Raw genomic sequence first — 25,514 nt, forward strand, 5'->3', positions numbered from 1 at the left:
AGATTACTGGCCAACTTCAGCAGCGAGGTAGGCCCACATTTTTCATATGTAAATATTAGAATAAGATGAAAGGTTTTATGATGAAGGCATCTAATTAGATACCATTCTCTATAAAGCAAGGCTCCATTCAACTAATGCAAAGATGTGTTACCTCTAACCTCTATTCCTGCTGAACCCTCTTCGTCTTCATCAGATATTGCTTTGACATATTGAAAGTGGGCCATCTCTTTACACTCACTTGAAGCACTTGAATGCATAGAATTCTATGAATATGCATTATAAACGACAAAGTAGAACATATTGAAATCCTGTCAGGTATAATCATGGCAATCATCCAATCTAGAATGCGTTATTTAAGCCTTGCAGAGAAAGTGGAACTGACATGTATAATTTAATAAGTGATTTTCACATCACTGTTGTTATATCAAGCAACTTGCGTACAATTTTGAGATTAAGAACCATTAGGAAAGTTGATGGGGGTTAATAACTAAATGTTCCTGTCATGCAACGTCAAGGTAAATGTGCAGAAACTTTTTAGCACAAGTGTCAAATGCAATGTGTCCCACAGTTTGTACCCAGAGGTCCTAAGGCAGTGTAAGTTGGAAACTTGATAGAATGTGAATTAAGCTTGGAGTTAATCACTATGTCAGCAAAAAGTAACAATGTCAATGAATTGTTACCAAAATTACTCTGCAGAATATCTGACCTTGGTGAATGCATTTTCTAAGATGCTTGACTGTGGGGGTTGAGGGGGAAACTATCTGTGGATTTCGTGATGAAGCTGAAGCAAGATACAAGGGAAGCATTCAATTTATCAGGGCTCCCGGACAATGACCCTTGACAGATTAGATAATTTTGTTCAAACATTTCAGAGAAGTTGACATGCCTTTCCAGAAATGGTGTGCTTTGTCAGCTGTTTCCACTTTCTGTTTCCAAGATTCAAATGACCCAATTGAGCAAGACTTTAAAAAAAAATTCTACATCTAATTTTGAATTGCATTTTTTTTTGGAGCAGTGACTCAATCCCCCCTCACCCCCATTGACTTACTGTATCAGGAGGACAGTGCTTTCTGGAATGTTGATGGCCTAATAACTGTAACTATTTACTCCCAATTAATAATTATCTCTGTGTGATTTGTTTGACTTTTTGTATTAACTCTAGACTCGTGTTGAGTTACCCTTTATCTGTGCCAGGTTGTTGTACATTGATATTGAGTTACGGTATGATATCATGGAACAGTCTAATGTGACGGGGCGGCAGGTAGCCTAGTGATTAGAGCGTTGGACTAGTAACCGAATGGTTGCAAGATCAAATCACAGAGCTGACAAGGTAAAAATCTGTCGTTCTGCCTCTGAACAAGGCAGTTAACTGTTCCTAGGTTGTCATTTAAAATAAGAATTTGTTCTTCACTGACTTGCCTTGTTAAATAATGATAAAAAGATGAGGATTTGTTAGTTGATGTTTTTTTTAATAGATTTTACTAAGTTAATTGAAGGGATGCTATTCAGATCACACAGTGAATGGGAGTATAATAATGATTGGCAGGAGTCATAGAGTAACCTTGGGATGTGAGAAGCGTATTTTCCACTTCTCTTTTAAGGTATTAGTTATATGTTGATAGATTTCTGTTGATAGATTTCAATCACAGCTGTGATTTATTTTTATAATAGAAAAATCAACACATGCCAGCACTTTTCATAACTTTGATACTAACAGTGTAGTACAAGGAATTTATAGAAATATTAATTGATTTACGGAATAATGAGCAACAATGCAACAACATACTGGGAAAAATTCATTGAATCAATGTCTTTTCAATTAATTTTAACCCAAAAATACAGTTTTACTTTCTTTTGTCATTTAGTTTAGAATTGTGGAGTAAATACAATGTTGTTGATCCATCTTCAATTTATCCTATCACAGCCATTAAACTCTAACTGTTTTAAAGTCACATTGGCCTTTATGGTGAAATCCCTGAGAGGTTTCCTTCTTCTCCGACAACTGAGTTAGAAAAGACGTCTGTGCCTTAGTAGTAAATGGGTGTATTCATACACCATTCAAAGCGTTATTTAATAAATTCACCATGCTCAAACGGATATTCAATGTCTGCCTTTTTTATTTTGACCCATCTACCAATAGCTGCCATTCTTTGCGAAGCACTGGAAAACCTTGGTGGTTTTTATGGTTGAGTGTTTGAAATTCACTGCTCAACTGATGGATCTTACAAATAATTGTATGTGTGGGGTACAGAGATGAGCTTTTCATTTTTAAGTAATTTATTTAAAAAAATTGACTTTAATATTAAAGTGTATTGTGTACAGGCAAGAGACACAAAATATCAATTTAATCAATCTTAAATTCCTGCTGTAACACAACAAATGTGTTTAAAGTCAAGGGTGTGAATACTTTATGAAGGCACTGTATATTGTTGGCATTACCTCAGACAATAACAAAACATCTTTCATTCTCCGTTCAAGTCACTTTATTGTGCCATCCCTGTTATCTCATCTCAGAAACTTTTCAAACTTTTATGGTGAGTGGTGGTAGATATGATCTCTGAAAATAAATATGAGATTCCAAGAAGATACAAAACTGTGACCTTCTGAAAGCCTTCAACCCCTTGACATACCCTGAAGACATCTGTTATTTTCTGAGGAATATCTGAACTTCATAAAAACTCCTGTTGGGCAAAATGTTTAATACTTATATTTATTTGCAGAGGGCCGGTGTATTTTTAATCAGGTGTGTAACTCCTTAGTTGGAACAAATGCCTGCACCCACACTGGCTCTCTGTGGATAAGATCAAACCCTGATCTAAGCAGTGTGAAAGCAAAAGCTACTTTGAGAGTGACATCAATGGGTCTCTCTGGCTGCTTGTACACGGGCAGTTGAATTCTGGTATTTTTTTCACTAATTGGTCTTTTGACTAATCAGATCAGCTCTGAATTGGGCTGGCTGTGTAAACGCAGTTCAGATAAAAGGTGAAACTCATTTCATAATTTCTGAAAGAGATCACCCTTTGTTTTCGTTAATGCATAATACCACATACATACAAAGTAACCAGTTACAAATTTAAGAATACAGAAGTTCAAATTCAATTTGATTTGTCATATGCGCCGAATACAACAGTTGTAGAACTTACAGTGAAATGCTTACTTACAAGCCCTTAAAACAATGCAGTTTTAAGTAAATACCTCAAATAAAGTAGAGTTAATAATAACTAATAATTAAAGAGCAGTAGCGGGGCTATATACAGGGGGTGTACCGGTACAGAGTCAATGTGCGGGGGCACTGGTGTCGAGGTAATTGAGGTAATATGTACATGTAGGTAGAGTTATTAAAGTGACAATGCATAGAGAGTAGCAGCAGTAAAGAAAGGGGGGGGGGGGGGCAATGCAAATAGTTTGGGTAGCCATTTGATTAGTTGTTCAGGAGTCTTATGGCTTGGGGGTAGAAGCTGTTTAGAAGCCTCTTGGACCTAGACTTGGCACTCCGGTACCGCTTTCCGTGCGTTATTAGAGAGAACAGTCTATGATTAGGGTGGCTAGAGTCTTTGACAATTTTTAGGGCCTTCCTCTGACACTGCCTGGTATAGAGGTCCTGGATGGCAGGAAGCTTGGCCCCGGTGATGTACTCACTACCCTCTGTAGTGCCTTGCTGTCGGAGGCCCGAACAGTTGCTTTTCCAGGAAGTGATCCAACCAGTCAGGCTCTCAATGGTGCAGTTGTAAAACCTTTTGAGGATCTGATGACCCGTGCCAAATCTTTTCAGTCTCCTGAGGGGTCGTGCCCTCTTCACTACTGTCTTGGTGTGCTTGGACCATGTTAGTTTGTTGGTGATGTGGACACCAAGGAACTTGAAGCTCTCAACCTGCTTCACTACAGCCCGTTCGATGAGAATAGGGGCGTGCTCGGTCCTCCTTTTCCTGTAGTCCACAATCATCTCCTTTGTCTTGATCACATTGAGGGAAAGGTTGTTGTCCTTGCACCACAAGGTCAGGTCTCTGACCTCCTCCCTATAAGCTGTCTCATCATTGTCGGTGATCAGGCCTAGCACTGTGTCATCAGCAAACTTAATGATGGTGTTGGAGTTGTGCCTGGCTGTGCAGTCATGAGTGAACAGGGAGTACAGAAGGGGACTGAGCACGCACCCCTGAGGGGCCCCCGTGTTGAGGATCAGCGTGGCAGATGTGTTGTTCCCTAACCTTACCAACTTGGGGGCAGGCCATCAGGAAGTCCAGGATCCAGTTGCAGAGGGAGGGGTTTAGTCCCAGGGTCCTTAGCTTAGTGATGAGCTTTTAGGGCACTATGGTGTTGAAAGCTGAGCTGTAGTCAATGAATAGCATTCTCACAAAAGTGTTAATTTTGTCCATGTGGGAAAGAGGCAGTGTGGAGTGCAATAGAGGTAACATCGTCTGTGGATCTGTTGGTGCAAATTGGAGTGGGTCTAGGTTTTCTAGGATAATGGTGTTGATGTGAGCCATGACCAGCCTTTCAGAGCATTTCAAGGCTACAGACGTGAGTTCTACGGGTCAGTAGTCATTTAGGCAGGTTACCTTATGTTCTTGGGCACAGGGACTATGGTGGCATGCTTGAAACATGTTGCTATTACAGACTCAAACAGGAAGAGGTTGAAAATGTCAGTGAAGACAATGGCCAGTTGGTCAGCGCATGCTCAGAGTACACGTCCTGGTAATTCGTCTGGCCCAGCGGCCTTTTGAATGTTGTTCTGTTTAAATGTCTTGCATCGGCTGCGGAGAGCGTGATCACACAGTTGTTCGGAACAGCTTATGCTCTCATGCATGTTTCAGTGTTACTTGCCTCGATGTGAGCATATCATTTATTTAGCGTAGACTCGTGTCACTGGGCAGCTCTCGGCTGTGCTTCCTTTTGTAGTCTGTAATAGTTTGCATGCCCTGCCACATCCAACGAGCGTCGGAGCCGGTGTAGTATGAGTTGGTCTTAGTCCTGTATTGAAGCTTTGCCTGTTTGATGTTTTGTCGTAGGGCATAGCGGGATTTCTTATAAGCTTCCATGTTAGAATCCCGCTCCTTGAAAGCGGCAGCTCTAGCCTTTAGCTCAGTGCGAATGTTGCCTGTAATCCATGGCTTCTGGTTGGGGTATATACGTACAGTCACTGTGGGGACGACGTCCTCGATGCACTTATTGATAAAGCCAGTGACTGATGTGGTGGCTCCTCAATGCCTTCGGAAGAATCCAGGAACATATTCCAGTCTGTGCTAGAAAAACAGTCCTGTAGTTTAGCATCTGCTTCACCTTTTATAGATTGAGTCACTGGTGTTTCCTGCTTTAATTTGAGCTTGTAAGCAGGAATCAGGAGGAAAAAGTTATGGTCAGATTTGCCAAATGGAGGGCAAGGGACAGCTTTGTACACGTCTCTGTGTGTGGAGTAAAGGTGGTTTGCACATGTAACATGCTGATTGAAATGAGGTAAAAAAGATTTGTTTCCCTGCATTAAAGTCCCCGGCCACTAGGAGCGCCGCCCCTGGATGAGTGTTTTCCTGTTTGCTTATGGCGGAATACAGCTCATTGAGTGCGGTTTTAGTGCCAGCCTCGGTCTGTAGTGATATGTGGACAGCTACGAAAAATTCAGCTGAAAACTCTCTAGGTAGATAGTGTGGTCTACAGCTTATCACGAGAAACTCTTCCTCAGGCGAACAAAACCTTGAGACTTAGATATCTTGCACCAGCTATTGTTTGCAAATATGTATAGGCCCCAGCCCCGTGTCTTACCAGAGGCTGCTGTTTTGTCCTGCCGATAGAGTGTATAACCCGCCAGTTGTATGTTCTTAATGTCGGCGTTCAGCCACGACTCGGTGAAACATAAGATATTACAGTTTGTGTCCTGTTGGTAGGATATACGTGCTTTCAGTTCGTCCCATTTATTTTCCAGCGACTGAACGTTAGCTAGCGGGATGGATGGCAAGGGCAGATTAGCCACTCATCGCCTGATCCTCACAAGGCACCCTGATCTCTTTCCACGAAATCTTAGTTTCCTTTTCCAGCTAATCACGGGGATCTGGGCCTGGTCTAGTGTCTGTAGTAGTGTATCCCAGTTCTGATGTCTTGAAGCTCTTTTCGGTCATAAGAGACGGTAGCAGCAACATTATGTACAAAACAAGTTACGAACAACGCAAAAAAACAAACAATAGCATGGTTGGTTAAGTGCTGATAAAACAGCAGCCCTCCCCTCCTGCGCCATTTTCACAGTTCTGTTCCCATCTTGGGCAAAGGGTTGATCAAACCCATTATAATGACACAGCGATAGATGAAAATGTCCTCTCCCCGCATTTGGTTCACGTCCAGTCCAGGGTTCCCTCCTAAACTACTGCTAATTGCCAATTAGGTTTCCTCCTCACCCTCAGTGTTTACTTCTCTCACATTCCTCCCTCATTATGTTCCATAGCAGAGCAGCCAGCTAGACAAATTATTTCATCAAGAAATAGCAGCCGATAACCCCTCTGCTACATCAACTCCATGTAATGGACACTAACATTCTCTGAGAATTCTATATGCAGGCCTACATTCAATTTCCCTGTTCTGGAAGTGGTGGATTAACTAAAGCTTTGGACACAACAGCTGTGTATTGATATAATAAGACAGTCCCAGCAGATGGTGGTTTTGCCATTAACGATAAGATGTTTTGGATGTGGGGGGAACCAGTTGTTGTTACGAGCATTTAGGACTGCTTATGCTGCTGGATCAGCATGCATGACCTTGGGACAGCTTGGGAATTGGCCCTGGGATGTGGATGTCTTTATCTGATTGGCTGTCATGTTTTATTGTTGGAGGGAGATGCAGCCAAATCCCTAGTGACCGTTGGATAAAGTAGTGTTTTCTAGCTTCTACCTAGACAATAAAACAGTGGTTAAAAGTACTTAAGTACAAAACTTTAAAGTACTACTTAAGCAATTTACTTTACTATTATATTTTTAACTACTTTTACTTTTACTCCACTACATTCCTGAAGAAAACAATGTACTTTTTATTCCTTACATTTTCCCTGACACCCAAAAGTACTAGTTACATTTTGAATGCTTAGCAGGAAATTGTCTAATTTGTGCACTAATCCCCTGTCATCCCTACTGCCTCTGATCTGGCAGATTCAATCAACACAAATGCTTTGTTTGTAAATGACGTCTGAGTGTTGAAGTGTGCCCCTGGATATTTATAAAGAAAGAAAATCGTGCCATTGAGGAATACAGCTTATTATAAGGAATTTGAAATGATTTATACTTTAACTTTGGCTTTTGATACTTAAGAATATTTTAGAAATTACATTTACTTTTGTACTTAAGTACATTTAAAACCAAATACTTTTAGACTGCCACATCCAACAAGCGTACAAACACTTTTTTTTATTTTACTGGGTGACTTTCACTTTTACTTGAGACATTATCTTTTAAGGTATCTTTACTTTTACTCAAGTATGACAATTTGGTACTTTTTCCACCACTGCAATAATACCTGACACAGCATATTATTTGAGCAACTCTATGACATGTGCAGAGGGCTAGTGTTGGCATGCGTTGCAAAGGGCTAGTGTTGGCATGCGTTGCAAAGGACCCGTGTTGGCATGCGTTGCAAAGGACCCGTGTTGGCATGCGTTGCAAAGGACCCGTGTTGGCATGCGTTGCAAAGGACCCGTGTTGGCATGCGTTGCAAAGGACCCGTGCTGGCATGCGTTGCAAAGGACTAGTGTTGGCATGCGTTGCAAAGGACTAGTGTTGGCATGCGTTGCAAAGGACTAGTGTTGGCATGCGTTGCAAAGGACCCGTGTTGGCATGCGTTGCAAAGGACTAGTGTTGGCATGCGTTGCAAAGGACTAGTGTTGGCATGCGTTGCAAAGGACCCGTGTTGGCATGCGTTGCAAAGGACCCGTGTTGGCATGCGTTGCAAAGGACCCGTGTTGGCATGCGTTGCAAAGGACCCGTGTTGGCATGCGTTGCAAAGGACCCGTGTTGGCATGCGTTGCAAAGGACCCGTGTTGGCATGCGTTGCAAAGGGCTAGTGTTGGCATGCGTTGCAAAGGGCTAGTGTTGGCATGCGTTGCAAAGGACCCGTGTTGGCATGCGTTGCAAAGGACCCATGTTGGCATGCGTTGCAAAGGACCCGTGTTGGAATGCAGAATCAGAAACAGAATCAACAGTTGGCTCAGCAGTCAAAAATGTTCTGCCTCTTAATATTTATACTTTAATTATGTTTGCTCTATGTAAGGACATGTTTTTCAAAAAGCATATTCTGCATCCATTTAGAACTATAGTTAGAAAGACCGCGTGACTATAAGCTATCTTTCCTTTTTCAGCTTTGTGTGCTCTAGTTTATGGCTGTGACATGAAGGCCTAACACAACCTTTCCTGCCCTGTAGCGCACCATGGTCGAAAACAAATTCTCAGCTGAAACAGCTGAAGCCTTACCTCAAAGATGTGCTTGCAGTTTTCAGGAACCGTCTGGCTTTGTTGACTTACGTGGAAAACTTAGACTGGGGGGTGGAAAACAAAATCAAAGCCCAAATGCTCCTGGTCACTTTATGTGGAAAATATGTACACAGGTTCCTGCATAAGAGTATAAAAACATGTTTGTTTGCTTTCTTGGTGTAATAGAGTATTGTACAATGGAAACTGCTCAACCAAAATATATCTGCAGTTCACGAAATGTCTCCCATGTCTGTGGTAAACCAAAGTGTAAACAGATGGTGAGTGTGTTTTATTGTTGTACCTGCGGTTGATGTCATGGCCGTGCAATGTGTGATGACCGAGGGAGTGTACCAATGAGTTTCCTGACAACTGGCCTCTCATAAGCAAAACATTGTTTGCCCTCTAGAATTAGACTCGGCTGACATTTCCGGTCTTTATAAAAATGTATATTGTTTATTCGCCAGTCACACGACTCACACTTCGACTTAGACACTCTGGCCTTTCGAGCTGTCTAGAAAGCGAGACCGTGTCTTACAGGGCCGTACTCAGACCTTTCAGGGGGCAGGTTCTCAAACTGAAAAAGGGCACCCCCAAAACGTCTTTCATAATTCATATCGCGAAACGCAAAACATACCAATTGCCTCTGTAGCAAAAATAAATACAGTTTGTAGCATAGGCCTATTTGTATCTATGACAACACACTCACTCATCACAAACTGTAAGCAAGCTATTTACCGTGCCTCTTAAGTTCATGATTGACATTGGGAAAAGAGTGTGGGCTATCATCTGATCATTGATGTTGATTGATGTAAATGTGCTAGTTAGCAGCTCAATGTTTTGTTTTTACTGATTTGTGATTTATCTTCAATGCTCTTAAATAATAACTTCATAATGTAATATTTATAATCTTCTAATTTAAGATATATGGCTGGCTGGCTAGTGGTTTGCGGGATATTTTAGATTATGGTGGTTAGAGACAAGACTACCAGTTTTGCTGCTGTCGACTGAAGAAGATAAGGAGTTGGGTTGGAGCGAGGGTCATTGATGTAGCCGCTCCAATCTGTCTTTCTGCCTATCTCTGATGTGCGTATCAGCCAACCAGACTGATATTGATGATTATGTTATTCAAATGTTATGCTGCTGTGGCGGTAGGGCTGGGAATTGCCAGGGACCTCACAATACTTAGGTGGCGATATGATATGCTTTGTGATTCCTATGATTCTATATGTATTGTGATTCCTATGATTCTATATGTATTGTGATTCCTATGATTCTATATGTATTGTGATTCCTATGATTCTATATGTATTGTGATTCCTATGATTCTATATGTATTGTGATTCCTATGATTCTATATGTATTGTGATTCCTATGATTCTATATGTATTGTGATTCCTATGATTCTATATGTATTGTGATTCCTATGATTCTATATGTATTGTGATTCCTATGATTCTATATGTATTGTGATTCCTATGATTCTATATGTATTGTGATTCCTATGATTCTATATGTATTGTGATTCCTATGATTCTATATGTATTGTGATTCCTATGATTCTATATGTATTGTGATTCCTATGATTCTATATGTATTGTGATTCCTATGATTCTATATGTATTGTGATTCCTATGATTCTATATGTATTGTGATTCCTATGATTCTATATGTATTGTGATTCCTATGATTCTATATGTATTGTGATTCCTATGATTCTATATGTATTGTGATTCCTATGATTCTATATGTATTGTGATTCCTATGATTCTATATGCATTGTGATTCCTATGATTCTATATGTATTGTGATTCCTATGATTCTATATGTATTGTGTTTTGGTTCTGTGATTTTATTGCGATTCGATGTTCCAAACATATTGCTCACCATATTCCTGCTGCAGCAGGGCAATTGACAGCCAAGAGAAAATGAATTTTGATCAGTCATGGAAATAAAAGTGCTGAAAACAAATTGGCTCACTATTTAAAAAGACGATGGAGAAGAAGCTATGAAGAAAAATACTAGAGTTTTGCCAACTAATCCAAAAATAATATTGCGACGTTTTCAAAACTATACAATATATTGCAAAAAAATGTATCCACCGTCACTATGTGGCAGTACTTAAAGCTGCAATATATCACTTTTTGGGCGACCTGACCAAATTCACATAGAAATGTGTGTTATAGGTCTGTCATTCTCATTGAAAACAAGTCTAAGAAGCGGTTCTGTTCTATTTGCACTATTCTATGCTTCCTGTTCTTAAGTAGAGTTTTTGTGTCTTTAACTTTCGGGTTTATACACCAGCTTCAAACAGCTGAAAATTCAATACTTTTGGTAAGGTAAAATATATTTCAGAGCGGTTTAGATGGTACACTTACCACATTTAGATGTGCACAGTTTTCCAGATAGTAGCTCATATCCCACTTAAGGACTTATTCGGGATAAGATGTTTACATGCAACTTTGATATCCCGTTCACGAGTGTCCCTGTATCCATGAATAAATAGAATATTCCTAATTTAAAAACATATCGTTAAATGGAATACTAACTGAAATACGGACACTGACTGTAGGCCTATGACCTCTCACATGTAGCATAATATAATATGAACTCTTTCTTGCAGTGAAATTATACAACAAATGTTTAAAAAAAATGTCCGTGTGAAAAGTGGCAATCTTATACTGTAGTGTTTGGAGTAAATGTTATTTGGGTCATAGTCATTTATATTTTTACTCATAGATACAGTCAAAAATACTGTATCAGGGATTTGTATGTGGTGAGACACTAAAGGTTCAGTTAATCATGAGCTCTTTTAACTTTACAGAGAAGGTGCTTTGGTGTCAGCGGATCTTGTAATGGCTGTAAATTATTTCCATACGTGATCTTATACTTTGCAATGTGTTGAAGGGTCTCCACTTTGAGAGCTGGAAAATGTCTGCCAAAACCTTTTAACACTCTACCTCACCCCAGCTGTCCATACAAGATCGAAATATGAAATGATGGAGGGCGAAACAGAGAAAAGCGTTAGGAAAATAAAGTGTGAACAGAACCTCAGAATCCTGAGAACAGGTCCCTTCCTGTTTTAAATGGTACTCAGAAATCAGAGACCTGGGAACTCCCAGCCAAAACAATCATGGCAACACCTTGTGGCCTGTATTCAATCAAAACCAATACACAGGATTCAGAGGTAGATCAAATCCAACATTTTGTTCCCAAGAGCGAGAAGGCTTTTAACATGCAATTGTGTTTCTTTTTGTTTCACACTGTAAACTGGGTTTCTTTCGAACCTGACTTGCTGTGCAAGAATTCCAGGAAACCTGGTTACCAACTTTGATTGAATAAGGACCCTAATGTCAGATAGCCTGGACCTCTCACCAATAAGAAACACAATGGTGTTTGTCAGTTTCAGCGACGTGTTATCCTGCCTGATGAGCAGTTCATCTCCAAGCGTTGAATAAGACATGGAAGTGTCAGATTTCACAAAGGTATAGCACAGTTCAAGCTGCTAGGATCCACTGTTCCTACGCTCAAGTATTTCTACAGCCGCAGTGGAAACACTTTTTCACAGGATGTTGTCTTCGCCAATTCTCAAAACGAAGCATTTTCTTTTGCTTTTTTTATAGATTCAGGGTTTCTTTTCAGGCACATTACATGGTGATTTGAATATCTAAAGACAAAAAAGATATTGGCATGTCTCTCCAAAAGTGATTTAAGTCAAAGAGATTTACAGTTTGGACTGAAACCACTGGAATGTTATAGGTTACCTCTGGTATGTTTCCTCTTTCTTTAGAAAGCTGTTATTTTTGCTGACGTTTTTTTTATCATCCTCCCAGAAAAGTTAGCAAAAAAAAACGAATTTTGCATAAATTGTGGGTGGAGGTATTTTGACTGAAAAATCCAGCTATCGTGTTTCTGCAAAAAAAGCCCTTGTTGGAGTTTTTCAAACCCATCATCTCCTCTACCGCAGTCCTGAATGTATCTCCATCTGGTCCACAGCTGAAAACTATTAGACGGTGCTTGAACTTCCTTCTTCTCAGTATTCCACGCGGTTTCAAAGCAAGTAAGTCACTTTTATTTTGGTCCTGCCGCTTGGTCGTCTTTGTATGTTTCTGTATTACCACTCTAGAGCCACTCTCTTATTTTCCTTCCTCTCGGCAACAGGGTAAAGGATTGCTGTGCTTGGCTTAGGATCCCGGCTGATTCAACTGTGGAATGTCGGGTTAAATTAATAAACAGATTGTTTTGGCAATGTCTAACCTGTTGCGCTTAGCCGGGCTAAATTCCAGAGTGCGTGAAAGCGAGTGTGGAAACAAAGAAGCATTGTTGTTTTCTGAGCGGCATTATGTTAGGGGACTGCAGTGCGTGTTTTCATCCCATGTCAAAAGCTGGATGCCTTTCTATGCATATGGCTCAGATTAGCGGCTGCTAGAGAGGTTTTTATAGGGGACAGAAACTTTTGGGTTTTTCAACTTTTCTTCCACAAAGTGTCACATGTTTTCACACTGCTTTTTGTTTGTGGATTGCTTTTTGGGCATGAGAGATTACTTGTTCCTTGGGGTCAAAGTAGGTATATTTTGTTTCCCAAACGTTTGTTTCCCAACCTAAATTCAAACTGTTTGAGTTACTGGAGTTGAATTGCGCAACTGACAACATGTTTGTCTGAGCAAATGGCCAATGATAAACCTCATGAATGAGTTTATGCCATGTTTAGTGAAACATTTGCTTATAAGTGTTTGCCCCATTATGTAGCAGTAATGCAAAATACATGCATTCTGGTATGTTATTAGTGTTTGAAAGATTGAATTGATCGTTGTTGTTTTTAGTCTTTCAAACATTGAGCTTTATGTGTTTGTACATCTTTGCTCCCAACTAATATAACTTTTACTGTGTGTTGTACGCTGATCGGAAGCTGTTTAACCATGCCCCTAAAGTGTCAAACGGCATTATTTATGTTCCATTTGCTTTGATAATCAGACCTGATGGTGTTTATTCACCACTGTAAGTGCTACGAGGATCAGTGGTTCTTCAGATGCTTTCGGCCATGTGAGCGTACTGTAAACTATGGTCTTTGGCGTTCCTCGGGTGCAATCCATTCCTTCTCACTCTTAACACTCTCGGCTATAGGCTATGTTACAAGCATGCTCTCAGGGAATTTGAAACCTGAGCAACGGCCTGTGAGAATAAGCATTACTCGGACTGCCTGATTCTCCAGGCGGCTGTGTATTACCGCAACCGTGGGCTCAAACATGCCTGACCTCGACGCTCACACAGTTCCACTGCAGATGGTAAATAGCAGTGGAGAAGTTTGAGACTCTGTGCTAAGACTGGGGATACGGTTCTCCCAAGACAGGGTGAATCACCAGCCCAGGAAGCCATTAAAAAGAGCAAACACAGCTTCTGTCAGTCATAAGGAGTGACATCACAGCCAGGCATACACAGTCCAACACTATAGTAAGAAAACATCCACTGTTAGAGGGTATAGCAGTCTGCTCCCCTATATTCCCTTAGTGGTTGCTGTTAGATATAGGCTAGCACTTAATTGTGCCTCTGGATAATTCTATTTTGCAGTCAGTATTTTGGAAGAAAAGTTATTGCTTTGAATTGGGTTGTGTATCTTAGTCCTGACGTATTCAAAATGGAACGGTGTAGTAGTAGGCATTATAGGCAGTAATGCGCAACATATTGGCATGAACAGACAGCCAACAAGGAAAGGGGGAGAAAAGGATATTGGCACTTGAATGGACAGATACAGCCACTTACTCCAGCTATCCATGGCACATTATTTTGATGTAGTTCTCACCTTTAATGACATAATGATGCAGTGTGACTTGGGAGAGTTTTTGGGAAAACGGGAATTAGGGCTCACACCATGCTGTAAGTGTGTGTTTGAATACACTGTAAAGTGTAGCCCAGTTCTTAATCAATTCACTTGAACTTGAATATAGCTTTATGCATGCTCAGTTCAGTGCACATTTTTATTTATTTATCGTGGAAGGGATAATTTAGGTTTAATTTGATTAGTTATGGTATTATACCGATGTGCCCCAGGCCATGAGTTGGTTTAAGGTTAATCCCTGAAAGAAATGACTTCCTGCAGAAGTAAGTTGAGGTGGAAGTTGTTATTATAGCTGTGGTCTATGGGTCTAAAGTTCTACCACTCTTAAATTAGACTAAAAAGCAGTTTTGGTACCATTTTCATCATGCTCGGGATGATATAAATAAGTGACTTGGTGCCAAGCCTATTGTTTATGTCTAACGTGTTGAGATGTGCAGAAAAGTTACCCTGTCTCCCCTCAGTTGGGGACATGGCTGCTGTCCATGTTCATTTGACTCTGCATTGCTCTGAGGCAGGTACAATATTTGGCCATAAAAATAAAAAAAAACAGAAGCTGTCTTTTTAAGCAGCAAAGCTATTCTGTTTTGGCATACTGGTTTGGAAAAATCCCAATCGACACTCTATAGCTCATTTTCAGTTGAACTTTGCCCCCTGAAGGACTTCTATACACAGAAAGAAGACATCTCCCAACATCACAATGTGGTTTTAGACCTTTGTAAAATAAAGTTGTCTCTGTGAAAAATACATCGTAATAATTGCATGTCTAATCGCATCATCTTTTTGTCTATTTGACATTATCCATTTGACATTATCCTAGTATCCTTAGCTCCATAGTTATTGTAGGGAGCTTGTTGCTATGTAATTGCAGAAAGAAAAGAGGTGTTGGTGCTATAGTTCTGTTTTAAATTAAAAACTATTTCCTTTCATAATGGGGAGGAATCATGGTTCTCAGTGGCATGCTGAAGGTGTTACACAACAGTCAGTCAGAGCTGGCATTTCCATGTGGCGAATCACGTGATGTCATAACAATAAACTGTCAACCACATATATTACAACGTATCTTAAAGCTAGACTAATTGATATGGGTAATGTAATAGCTCATTTCAGTTTGTGAATTAGATCTCTCATATAGGACAGATAAGACATGGGAACACACAATTGCTTTCTGTCATGTTTATGGATTAGTAATACTAAAGATTTTGTCACAGTTTCCAGCTCACAGTTCACAGCCGTTAACTTTGAGACTACTCTCTGCATGGAGTAAGGAAACATTACTGCTCTCTGATTTCTATCACTATTAGCACATTGTATTATTGTACAACAGCTCAGTCTCTCAGGTCTGGCTGTCAAATAGCATGTTTGTCCTCTCTCTTCAGACTCCTGCGTTGCTTGAGCCCCAGTGTATTTAGCACCACACCGCTCTTTAAAAAGTAGCTCTGAAATCATAGACCTATTCACAGAGCTAGACATGTGATTTTCTCCCCCGCATATAAGAGTCATTATATCCTGAATGTTGCAATGTTCCTCTGCATATGTCAGCGAATTAAAAATGTCCTTTCTGAAGTTAGTTTGTCTCTACTTATGAAAAGAGAAATGCCTGGAACTACTGTCTTTAGCTGGACTATTGTAAGCATTGGTATGTGCAGTATATGCTACATATTATATCTGCTAGTGTCACAGAAGATGGTATAGCACGTGTTCTTGGCCTGCTGCAGTGTCAAATAAAATACATCACCTTCAGGGCCTATACAGTACACTTACTCATCCTATGCAATCTCTGAGCATCTGATTTAAGATTACTAAAGTATATGCCTCCCATGAACTCTTCAGTGTGATGCGTTACAAACAATGGTCTGTGTCATCCTCATTTGCTATGCATACAATTCACCATTGAAAGAGTACTGTAGCCCGATGCGACATTTTCCATCTAGAAAGGAAGGTCTCATCCTTCCGTTGTATCGAAAGGATACATAACAAAGACAGGAGCCTTAATTCTTTCAAAGTGGACTTTTCATTCAAGTGGATATTTCAATTATATTATTTGATTGACAACGGCTCGTATGTCTGGACAATAAAGTCATTTGTATCCTTGGAACTCATCTGAGGTATTCCATTTGTTTCCCTAGCAGAGAATTAGGAAATTGGCCTCTGGAAGATACACCAGAACCAGAAATGATTAATAACCTGCCTTAATGATCAACTCAATGCTTCCTCATCTCGTGATTCTCATGGTTTATCAGAATTAGTTTGAATCACATATAGCCTACCTAATGAATAAGGAGATCAATCAGTACTTCATTCTATTTAAGTTTTATCAGAGTGAGAGGTTTTGAAGGAGAAAACATTTAAGGAAAATTAAGAGGAATTAGAAATGAGTTTCAACCTTTTTTCTGAAAACACTTTAAAGCAAACGATAAATTGGCTTAGAAGGAACTATATCACTATATATAAGGAAAGAGATAAAAAAAAAACAGCAACTGTCAAAATAATTGAGTCAACATATTCTGAGGCAGAACTTACTTATTTGGCTATCTGTACGAGAGTTGGTTTTATAATTTAAACCAAAAACAGTTGATAGCCTATGTGCTGTTAATAATGCCTTATTGCATGCATAATGTGGCTGCTCACCTGATGTTTCTCACAACAACTTCATTCATACACTCTGTTGGAGTTTTTGGGGGGGGAGAGATTGCAAGGTTGAAACCAAACAAAAAGGTTTCCTTCCTTCTTGCCACGCACCTTTGGCATTAAAAGGTGTCACTTGGTTGGGATTATCAGTGAATGGTCAGAGATAACATGTAGATAACCAAAGTGTGCTATGCCTATTCACTGTTCATACATGTATATCCAGCATAGAATATGACAGCATATAACTCCGCTTTATGTGAAGGTTAAAACAGACTTGTCTGATATCAGAACTGATGTTTTGCCACAGTAATGCATCTACTTTGGTTTGATTTATTCAGGCAGCCATCGACAAGCATATATCGCCATTCTCTCAGGAAGATTAGACTGTAATGCAACATATTGTGGCTGAAAAATTTAAAACAGTCCTAACTTTTAAAACCTTTTCCAGAAAATGGTCTCAAGCAATATTCACTGTTACTACGAAATCGACCAGCAGTGGTAGAGTTCTTTACATCTTTGTCATGTTTAGTGTGCTAAATTGACAATGACAAATTCTCATAACAAGTCTAGCCATAAAAAAAAATGGTCACCTCCCATACTCAGATGGTAAATCACTTTAACCCAAAGGTAAATACAACGTGTTTTGCTGGTCGGTTTAGGTTTTCTTTGGCGTATATTCTGACTGACTAAACATTAGTTTTCTGTGAGAGGGTGGGTTTCCTAAAGCAGAGGCTGACATCTGGCCAGTTGTTTAGTCACATTTTCCAGGTTTTGTTTGTTGAAGGCCTGAGGTTTTAAACGATTCTAAAACTCTGTTTTTTCCCTCCTGAGGTGGAGTATTGGCAAATACACAGAAGGGACCACAAAGACGCAAGGTTTTCCAGTATGAACCGGGCCTTTAACAGGAAAAAAGGTAAGCTCTCAGACAGATTTTTGTACTGTTCCCTATCTGTAAAAGCCCAGTTTCTCCACGCTGTCGCTCATATTATGATTGTGCATGTTCGGTGAGCTACTTGTTCTTATACCTGGAGCTAACTACGTAATCTACATGTGCACTGTCGTACTGAAAATGTCTGAGGCAACCACTGCGGTTTCGCTACAACAGCTTTACGTATCTGTCCTACCACTCCAACTCCCTCCACTCGCATGAATCAACAGACCCGGAAATGTCCAAAGACCCTGCTGGACAGTTTTTGGGCCCAGGTGGCCCTGAGTGTTCTTATGATATTTCAGTTTTAAAATTGACCTCAGTCCTGTCAGGCACCCAATGAGGATATAAAGACTTATCAGGTTAGGCAGATCTCCACTCCTGGTTCAAATTAGATTTCCCATTCATGGACGATATTAAAATACAGCTTGGTGCTAAGGTGCTCCGCTACTGCTGCTACTGTTTTTTCATAGGTTTTACTTTCTCATGAATCTAAGTTGATACTTTGTCATATTTTGAACTCAGACTCTAGAGGGCACGTTTAGGGAGTCTATTGAAAGATTGGGCATAACAGAGAAGTTATTGCTTCACAGCTGTCACAGAAAGTAGTCAGTGAATTAGACACTGTGGCCCCGGTTACCATTCCCCATCTCTCGCACTGATCGGCCCACAAGTGCTTCCATACATACTTGCACACAGTCCAGTTCTGTGTGATTGTAGAGAACTACAGAGGCGCATCCAGCCATCTGGCATAAAGAGGGCATTAAAGCCTTTTAAGCGAAGGACAAAGGTCTCTCCCAACCCTCCCCGAACACAATATTTTACACCAGACCGACACAGAACACAGGGCTTTTGGAGACAAACATTAATTACCAGAGCATTGCTCATAACTGATTTAAGAATAGGGCTTGGTAAGGAAACACAAAAGAGGATGACAGATCTAGTTGCTCTAAAGTTTCTTATCCAGATTATGATTTTATTTTCCAGGTCTCATTACAGTGCATGACTGTGCAGATTCATCGCTAGCTATTCATCAATATGTTGAGTCGATATTGCACTCTCAGCACGCATGCATTTGTGGTGGTTATTAAAAGCCTCCTGTTGAGAGACTGTTTGAGCGCAGATTCTTCATTGTACTCTTTAAACACTGGGACTTTCATCCCTTCACAATTGCATTTGGGAATTAGCGTTATTGGATCTATATTTCTGGTGTCCTATGAGCAAAGTTGCTGCAGACCTGTGTCAATCACTTTGTTATAATTAGTAGTTAGAAAATATGATTTATTTCTTATATGTTCCTTCATCCTATATTTATTCATTTGACGTGATGACAAAATGTGGTTGTAAAAAGAAAGAAAACAAAGTAAATTACTGTTCCTCATTCACCTTAATATGCAAGTTATTTGTTTGGTCTGTCTGGCTACATACTGAGCATAATTTTTGTCTGACGTTGTCTTGCTGTTCCTATAAGGCATTGATGAATTCCAATTAGATTACTGCCTCTTTTCATACAGTGCCTTAAAGTTTTCACCCCCCTTGATTTCGTCCATATTTTACAAAGTGGGATCATAGTGGATTTAATTGTCATTTTTTTGTCAAGGATACACATACACAAAATGCTGTAATGTCAAAGTGGAAGAAAAAGTATAACATTTTTTTAAACAAAAAAATACATGAAAAATAAAACACTAATATACATCTTGATTAGATCAAATGTACAAATATTATTTTTAAATACAGTGCCTTCAGAAAGTATCTATACCCCTCGGCTTATTCCACATTTGTTTGTGTTAGCCTGAATTCAAAATGGATTAAACCAGCGTTTCTTAAAGTATGGGTCACAACCCAAAGTGGGTCACGGACTTGTTAATGGTGGGTCGCGACGGAAATGTATAATTATTGAATTAATTACTGGAATTGATTTGGCCAAGCGCAACTGCGCTCTCGGTTCAGTGCGCTCTGTTTATCAGCGGTCTCTGCTCAGTTTGGCAGCTACGCGACTGGGAGAGGTAGATATAGATGCCCATGTGCTTCGCTGTTTACCAGATCTTTTTTTCTGCAGTTATCTTGAAGATCACTCCGCGACCCACACGCTGCAGCGATATCGTTCAAGCCACGGACTTGTTATTCCCACCCCTCAATCATCATGAAATGCAAACACAAGTGATGCCTTTTTGTCTCTTTCAAACAAACTTTGAGCAATAATGAGGAGTGCCCGTAATGTGTTTTGTGTGGGGAAGTGCTTAGTAATGATTCTCTCAAAACAAACAAATTAATAAAACGACACGTCCTGACCAAACATCCAGGCACAACATGACGGTAAACCCAGGGAGTTCTTTCAGAACAGGGCAGAATGCTTCAGTGCTTTGAAAGTGGAAAAGTAAGTCAACTAGCAAGGCATTGTTGTCATTTTGTAAGCCGAAATAAGGGAGTACAGTTGTGGCCAGAAGTTGGGACTGATACAAATATTAATTTTCACAAAGTCTGCTGCCTCAGTTTGTATGATGGCAATTTGCATATACTCCAGAATGTTATGAAGAGTGATCAGATGAATTGCAAAGTCCCTCTTTGCCATGCAAATTAACTGAATCTCCCCCCCAAAAAAATTCCACTGCATTTCAGCCCTGCCACAAAAGGACCAGCTGACATCGTGTCAGTTATTCTCTCATTAACACAGGTGTGAGTGTTGACGAGGACAAGGCTGGAGATCAGTCTGTCATGCTGATTGAGTTCGAATAACAGACTGGAAGGTTCAAAAGGAGGGTGGTGCTTGGAATCATTGTTCTTCCTCTGTCAACCATGGTTACCTGCAAGAAAACATGTGCCGTCATCATTGCTTTGCACAGAAAGGGCTTCACAGGCAAGGATATTGCTGCCAGTAAGATTGCACCTAAATCAACCATTTATTGGATCATCAAGAACTTCAAGGAGAGCGGTTCAATTGTTGTGAAGAAGGCTTCAGGGCTCCCAAGAAAGTCCAGCAAGCGCCAGGACCGTCTCCTAAAGTTGATTCAGCTGTGGGATTGGGGCACCACCAGTAAAGAGCTTGCTCAGGAATGGCAGCAGGCAGGTGTGAGTGCATCTGCACGCACAGTGAGGCGAAGACTTTTGGAGGATGGCCTGGTGTCAAGAAGGGCAGCAAAGTAGACACTTCTCTCCAGGAAAAACATCAGGGACAGACTGATATTCTGCAAAAGGTACAGGGATTGGAGTGCTGAGGACTGAGGTAAAGTAATTTTCTCTGAATCCCCTTTCCGATTGTTTGGGGCATCCGGAAAAAAGCTTGTCATTGCGCTACTATCATAATTCTCCCAACCATCCAGGAACAGTTTAGTGGTGAACGACGCCTTTTCCAGCATGATGGCGCACCTTGCTATAAGGCAAAAGTGATAACTAAGTGGCTCGGGGAACAAAACATCAATATTTTAAGTCCATGGCCAGGAAACTCCCCAGACCTTAATCCCGTTGAGAACATGTGGTCAATCCTCAAGAGGCGGGTATACAAAAAGAACCCCAGAAATTCTGACAAACTCCAAGCATTGATTATGTACGAATGTACTGCCGTCAGTCAGGATGTGGCCCAGAAGTTAATTGACAGCATGCCAGGGCGAATTGCAGAGGTCTTGAAAAAGAAGGTTCAACAATGCAAATATACATTCTTTGCAACCAACTTCATGTAATTGTCAATAAAAGCCTTTGAAACTTATGAAAATCTTGTAATTATACTTCAGTATTCCATAGTAACATCTGACAAAAATATCTACAGACACTGAAGCAGCAAACTTTGAAAATTAATATTTGTGTCATTCTCAAAACTTTTGGCCACGACTGTACTATCTCTCATAGTAGTAGATGTGAGTTTTTCTTTCAAACAATTCCCCGGTTTTGCAATGTTACAGAGCTAATAGCTAACGTTAGCCAAAGCAAACTAAGTAGCTACTGATAGTGCAACCCTAAGAAATAGTACAGATTCATATGAAAAATTAAGTCTAGGTTGGAACTGTTGCTGTTACAAGTAATATTTTTTTATTCTGAACTGGAATAAACTGATTGAAGCGGATGCTTTTTGAGACAAACACTCACACAGTTCTGGGTTGCTCATCTGCAGCAGGAAGCAGTCTCCTGCCTGACGGAGAAAGCAGTAGATGTTCTGATCTAGTTTGGCACCACGTACCTATGCAAGTCAGGGTTGGCATTTCCATGTGGCGGCTCACGTAATGTAAAATAATGTCATAACAATAAACTGTCAACCACATATAATACAGCATATCTTAAAGCTAGACATTGATATGGGTAATGCTAAATAGCTCATTTCAATTTGTGAATTATATCTCGCAAATAGGACAGATAAGACATGGGAACACACAATTGCTTTTTGTCATGTTTATGGATTAGTAATACTAAAGATTTTGTCACAGTTTCCAGCTCACAGTTCACATCCATTAACTTTGAGACTACTCACACCCCTGAGTCAATACTTTGTAGAAACACCTTTGGCAGTGAGTGTTTTGGGGTAAGTCTCTATGGACTCACTCTGTGTTTAGTAATAGTGTTTTTAAAAAAGCAGACATACAATATTTTATTTGCATTTATTGAACCTTTATTCAACTAGGCAAGTCAGTTAAGAACACATTCCTATTTACAATGACAGCCTACCCTGGCCAAACCCTAACCCGGACAACGCTGGGCCAATTGTGCGGCGCCCTATGGGACTCCCAGTCATGGCCGGTTGTGATACAGCCTGGAATCGAACCAGGGTCTGTAGTGATGTCTCTAGCACTGAGATGCAGTGCCTTAGACTGCTGCAACACTCGGGGAATATCCCTTTGAGCGTGGTGAAGTTATTAAATACACCCAGTCACTACAAAGATTCAAGCGTCCTTCCTAACTCAGTTGCTGGAGAAGAAGGAAACCGCTCAGGGATTTCACCATTAGATCAATGGTGACTTTAAAACAGTTACAGAGGTTAATGGCTTTGATTGGAGAAAACTGAGGATGAATCAACATTGTAGTTACTCCACAATACTAACCTAAATGACAGAAGGAAAAGAAGGAAGCCTGTACAGAATAGTACAGAATAATCCAGGTGTGCATAGTTTTTTGAGATTTACCCAGAAAGACTCACAGCTGTAATCACTGCCAAAGTGATCCTAACATGTATTGACTCAGGGGTGTGAATACTTATGTAAATTAGATATTTGTGCAACAATGGCCTATAGGTGATGCTGTTATAAGCTGTTTCAAACCCTCATATCCACCACCCGGTTTGACCTAGATACTTGTAAGTATGTAGGTGTCTTTCCTCATTAACACATTTACCTCAAGGACCAATAAGAACCAATCTTGGACATTTTTGAAAACCTTTGAAAAACATTTTCTCATGAACCATAAGTCCAAATAACACCAATTTGGTATGTAGGCCCACGGTACATCTCATTACTTCGTTTGAGAAAAGCTAAAGGATTGGTTAAGAGATTGCTGAGTTATTGATAAATCAGGAAATCGGATTTTTCGTGTCCATTTAAATCCTTTGTAAATTGACTCCATAACTTGAAACATTTAGGGTCATCAAAGACATTACCATGATTAACCATGTTAAGTTTGGCATTAATATTTTTAAATGTAAGGAACTATTAACAGTTTACGTTTTTGACTATGCAAACTTAACGTTTAAAATAATCATATCAAATCTTCTCATGGACCAATAGTCAGATTCACCCCAAATTTGGTCTTTGGACTCATCACAATAGTCCCTAAAGAGTTTGAGAAAACAACGTTGATGCATTTGAAGATGATGCAAAAAGGCTAGAATATGCAAAAATGTTTCAATTTTATTATGAAGAATTGCACCTAATGAAAGAGTTCCTACACAATAGTGCTTGCTTTGTTATCCAACTGATCTTGTGTCCTTTCTGTCATCCTGTGAACCCCATTCATTGCTGCTCGCGGCTATATTTTCCAATTATATTTTCAAATACCTGGGTTAGATGCAGGGGAGTGTATTTGAATCAGTGTATTTGAGTATTTTCAAATGCAATGTGCTCTCCAAGTTTATTTCCAAATACATTAAAATACCTGAATACTTACTTCGAATTTATAGTGCATTTGGAAAGTATTCAGACCCCTTGACGTTTTACACATTTTGTTACATTACAGCCTTATTCTAAAATGTATTAAATGTTTTTTTTCTTCTCATCAATCTACACACAATAGCTCATAATGACAAAGTAAAACAGGTTTTTAGACATTTTTGCTAATGTATTAAAAATAAACTGAAATATCACATTTACATAAGTATTCGGACCCTTTACTCAGTACTTTGTTGACGCACCTTTGCAGCGATTACAGCATCCAGTCTTCTTGGGTATGATGCTACAAGCTTGGCACACCTGTATTTGGGGAGTTTCTTCCATTCTTCTCTGCAGATCCTCTAAAGATCTATCAGGTTGGATGGGGAGTGTTATTGCACATCTATTTCCAGGTCTCTCCAGAGATGTTAAATCAAATCAAAGTTTATTTGTCACATGCGCCGAATGAAAAAAAGGTGTGTGTGTGTGTGTGTGGGTAAGTAAAGAAATAAAACAACAGTTAAAAGACATTTGAAAATAACAGTAGTAAGGCTATATACGGACACCGGTTAGTCAGGCTTATTGAGGTAGTATGTACATGTGGGTATGGTTAAAGTGACTGTGCATTAATGATGAACAGAGTAGCAGTAGCGTAAAAAGAGGGGTTGGCGGGTGGTGGGACACAATGCAGATAGCCCGGTTAGCCAATGTGCGGGAGCACTGGTTGGTCGGGCCAATTGAGGTAGTATGTACATGAATGTATAGTCAAAGTGACTATGCATATATGATAACAGAGAGTAGCAGCAGCGTAAAAGACGGGTTGGGTGGGGGCACACAATACAAATAGTCCCGGAACCATTTGGTTACCTGTTCAGGAGTCTTATAGCTTGGGGGTAAAAACTGAGAAGCCTTTTTGTCCTAGACTTGGCACTCCGGTACCGCTTGCCATGCGGTAGTAGAAAGAACAGTCTATGACTGGGGTGGCTGGGGTCTTTGACAATTTTTAGGGCCTTCCTCTGACACCACCTGGTGTAGAGGTCCTGGATGGCAGGCAGCTTTGCCCCAGTGATGTACTGGGCCGTACGCACTACCCTCTGAAGTGCCTTACGGTCGGAGGCCGAGTAATTGCCATACCAGGCAGTGATTCAACCGGTCAGGATGCTCTCGATGTTGCAGCTGTAGAACCTTTTGAGGATCTCAGGACCCATGCCAAATCTTTTGTTTCCTGAGGGGGAATAGGCTTTGTCGTGCCCTGTTCACTACTGTCTTTGTGTGTTTGGACCATTCTAGTTTGTTGTTGATGTGTACACCAAGGCACTTGAAGCTCTCAACCTGCTCAACCTGCTCCACTACAGATGTTCAATCGGGTTCAAGTCTGGGCTCTGGCTGGGCCACTCAAGGACATTCCGAGACTTGTCCCGAAGCCACTCATGTGTTGTTTTGGCTGTGTGCCTCGGGTTGTTGTCCAGTTGGAAAGTGAACCTTCACCCCAGTCTGAGGTCCTGAGCGCTCTGGAGCAGGTTTTCATCAAGGATCTCTCTGTACTTTGCTCCATTCATCTTTGCCTCAATCCTGACTAGTCTCCCAGTCCCCGCTGCTGAAAAACATTCCCACAGCAT

The 25,514-nt window shown here is 40.3% G+C and overlaps 1 protein-coding gene across 8 annotated transcripts in view; it reads left to right on the plus strand.

Annotated features, from left to right (window-relative positions):
- Positions 1 to 25,514, plus strand: part of LOC110501378 (PTB domain-containing engulfment adapter protein 1) — a 140,776-nt gene that overhangs the window by 99,485 nt on the left and 15,777 nt on the right. For 3 of the 8 annotated variants that reach the window (XM_021578903.2, XM_036958725.1, XM_036958726.1), the window contains one exon: positions 17,731 to 17,812. In XM_021578903.2, coding sequence (XP_021434578.2) covers positions 17,785 to 17,812 — 28 coding nt within the window. In that variant the 5' untranslated portion in view covers positions 17,731 to 17,784. Of the gene's footprint in view, positions 1 to 11,915; positions 12,496 to 12,558; positions 12,999 to 17,730; positions 17,813 to 25,514 lie in introns of those variants that run through there. The other 5 variants (XM_021578904.2, XM_021578902.2, XM_021578901.2 and 2 more) reach the window with 5 other exon arrangements.

The sequence above is a fragment of the Oncorhynchus mykiss genome, chromosome 22 (assembly GCF_013265735.2).
Source record: "Oncorhynchus mykiss isolate Arlee chromosome 22, USDA_OmykA_1.1, whole genome shotgun sequence".
Taxonomy (NCBI): Eukaryota; Metazoa; Chordata; class Actinopteri; order Salmoniformes; family Salmonidae; genus Oncorhynchus; species Oncorhynchus mykiss.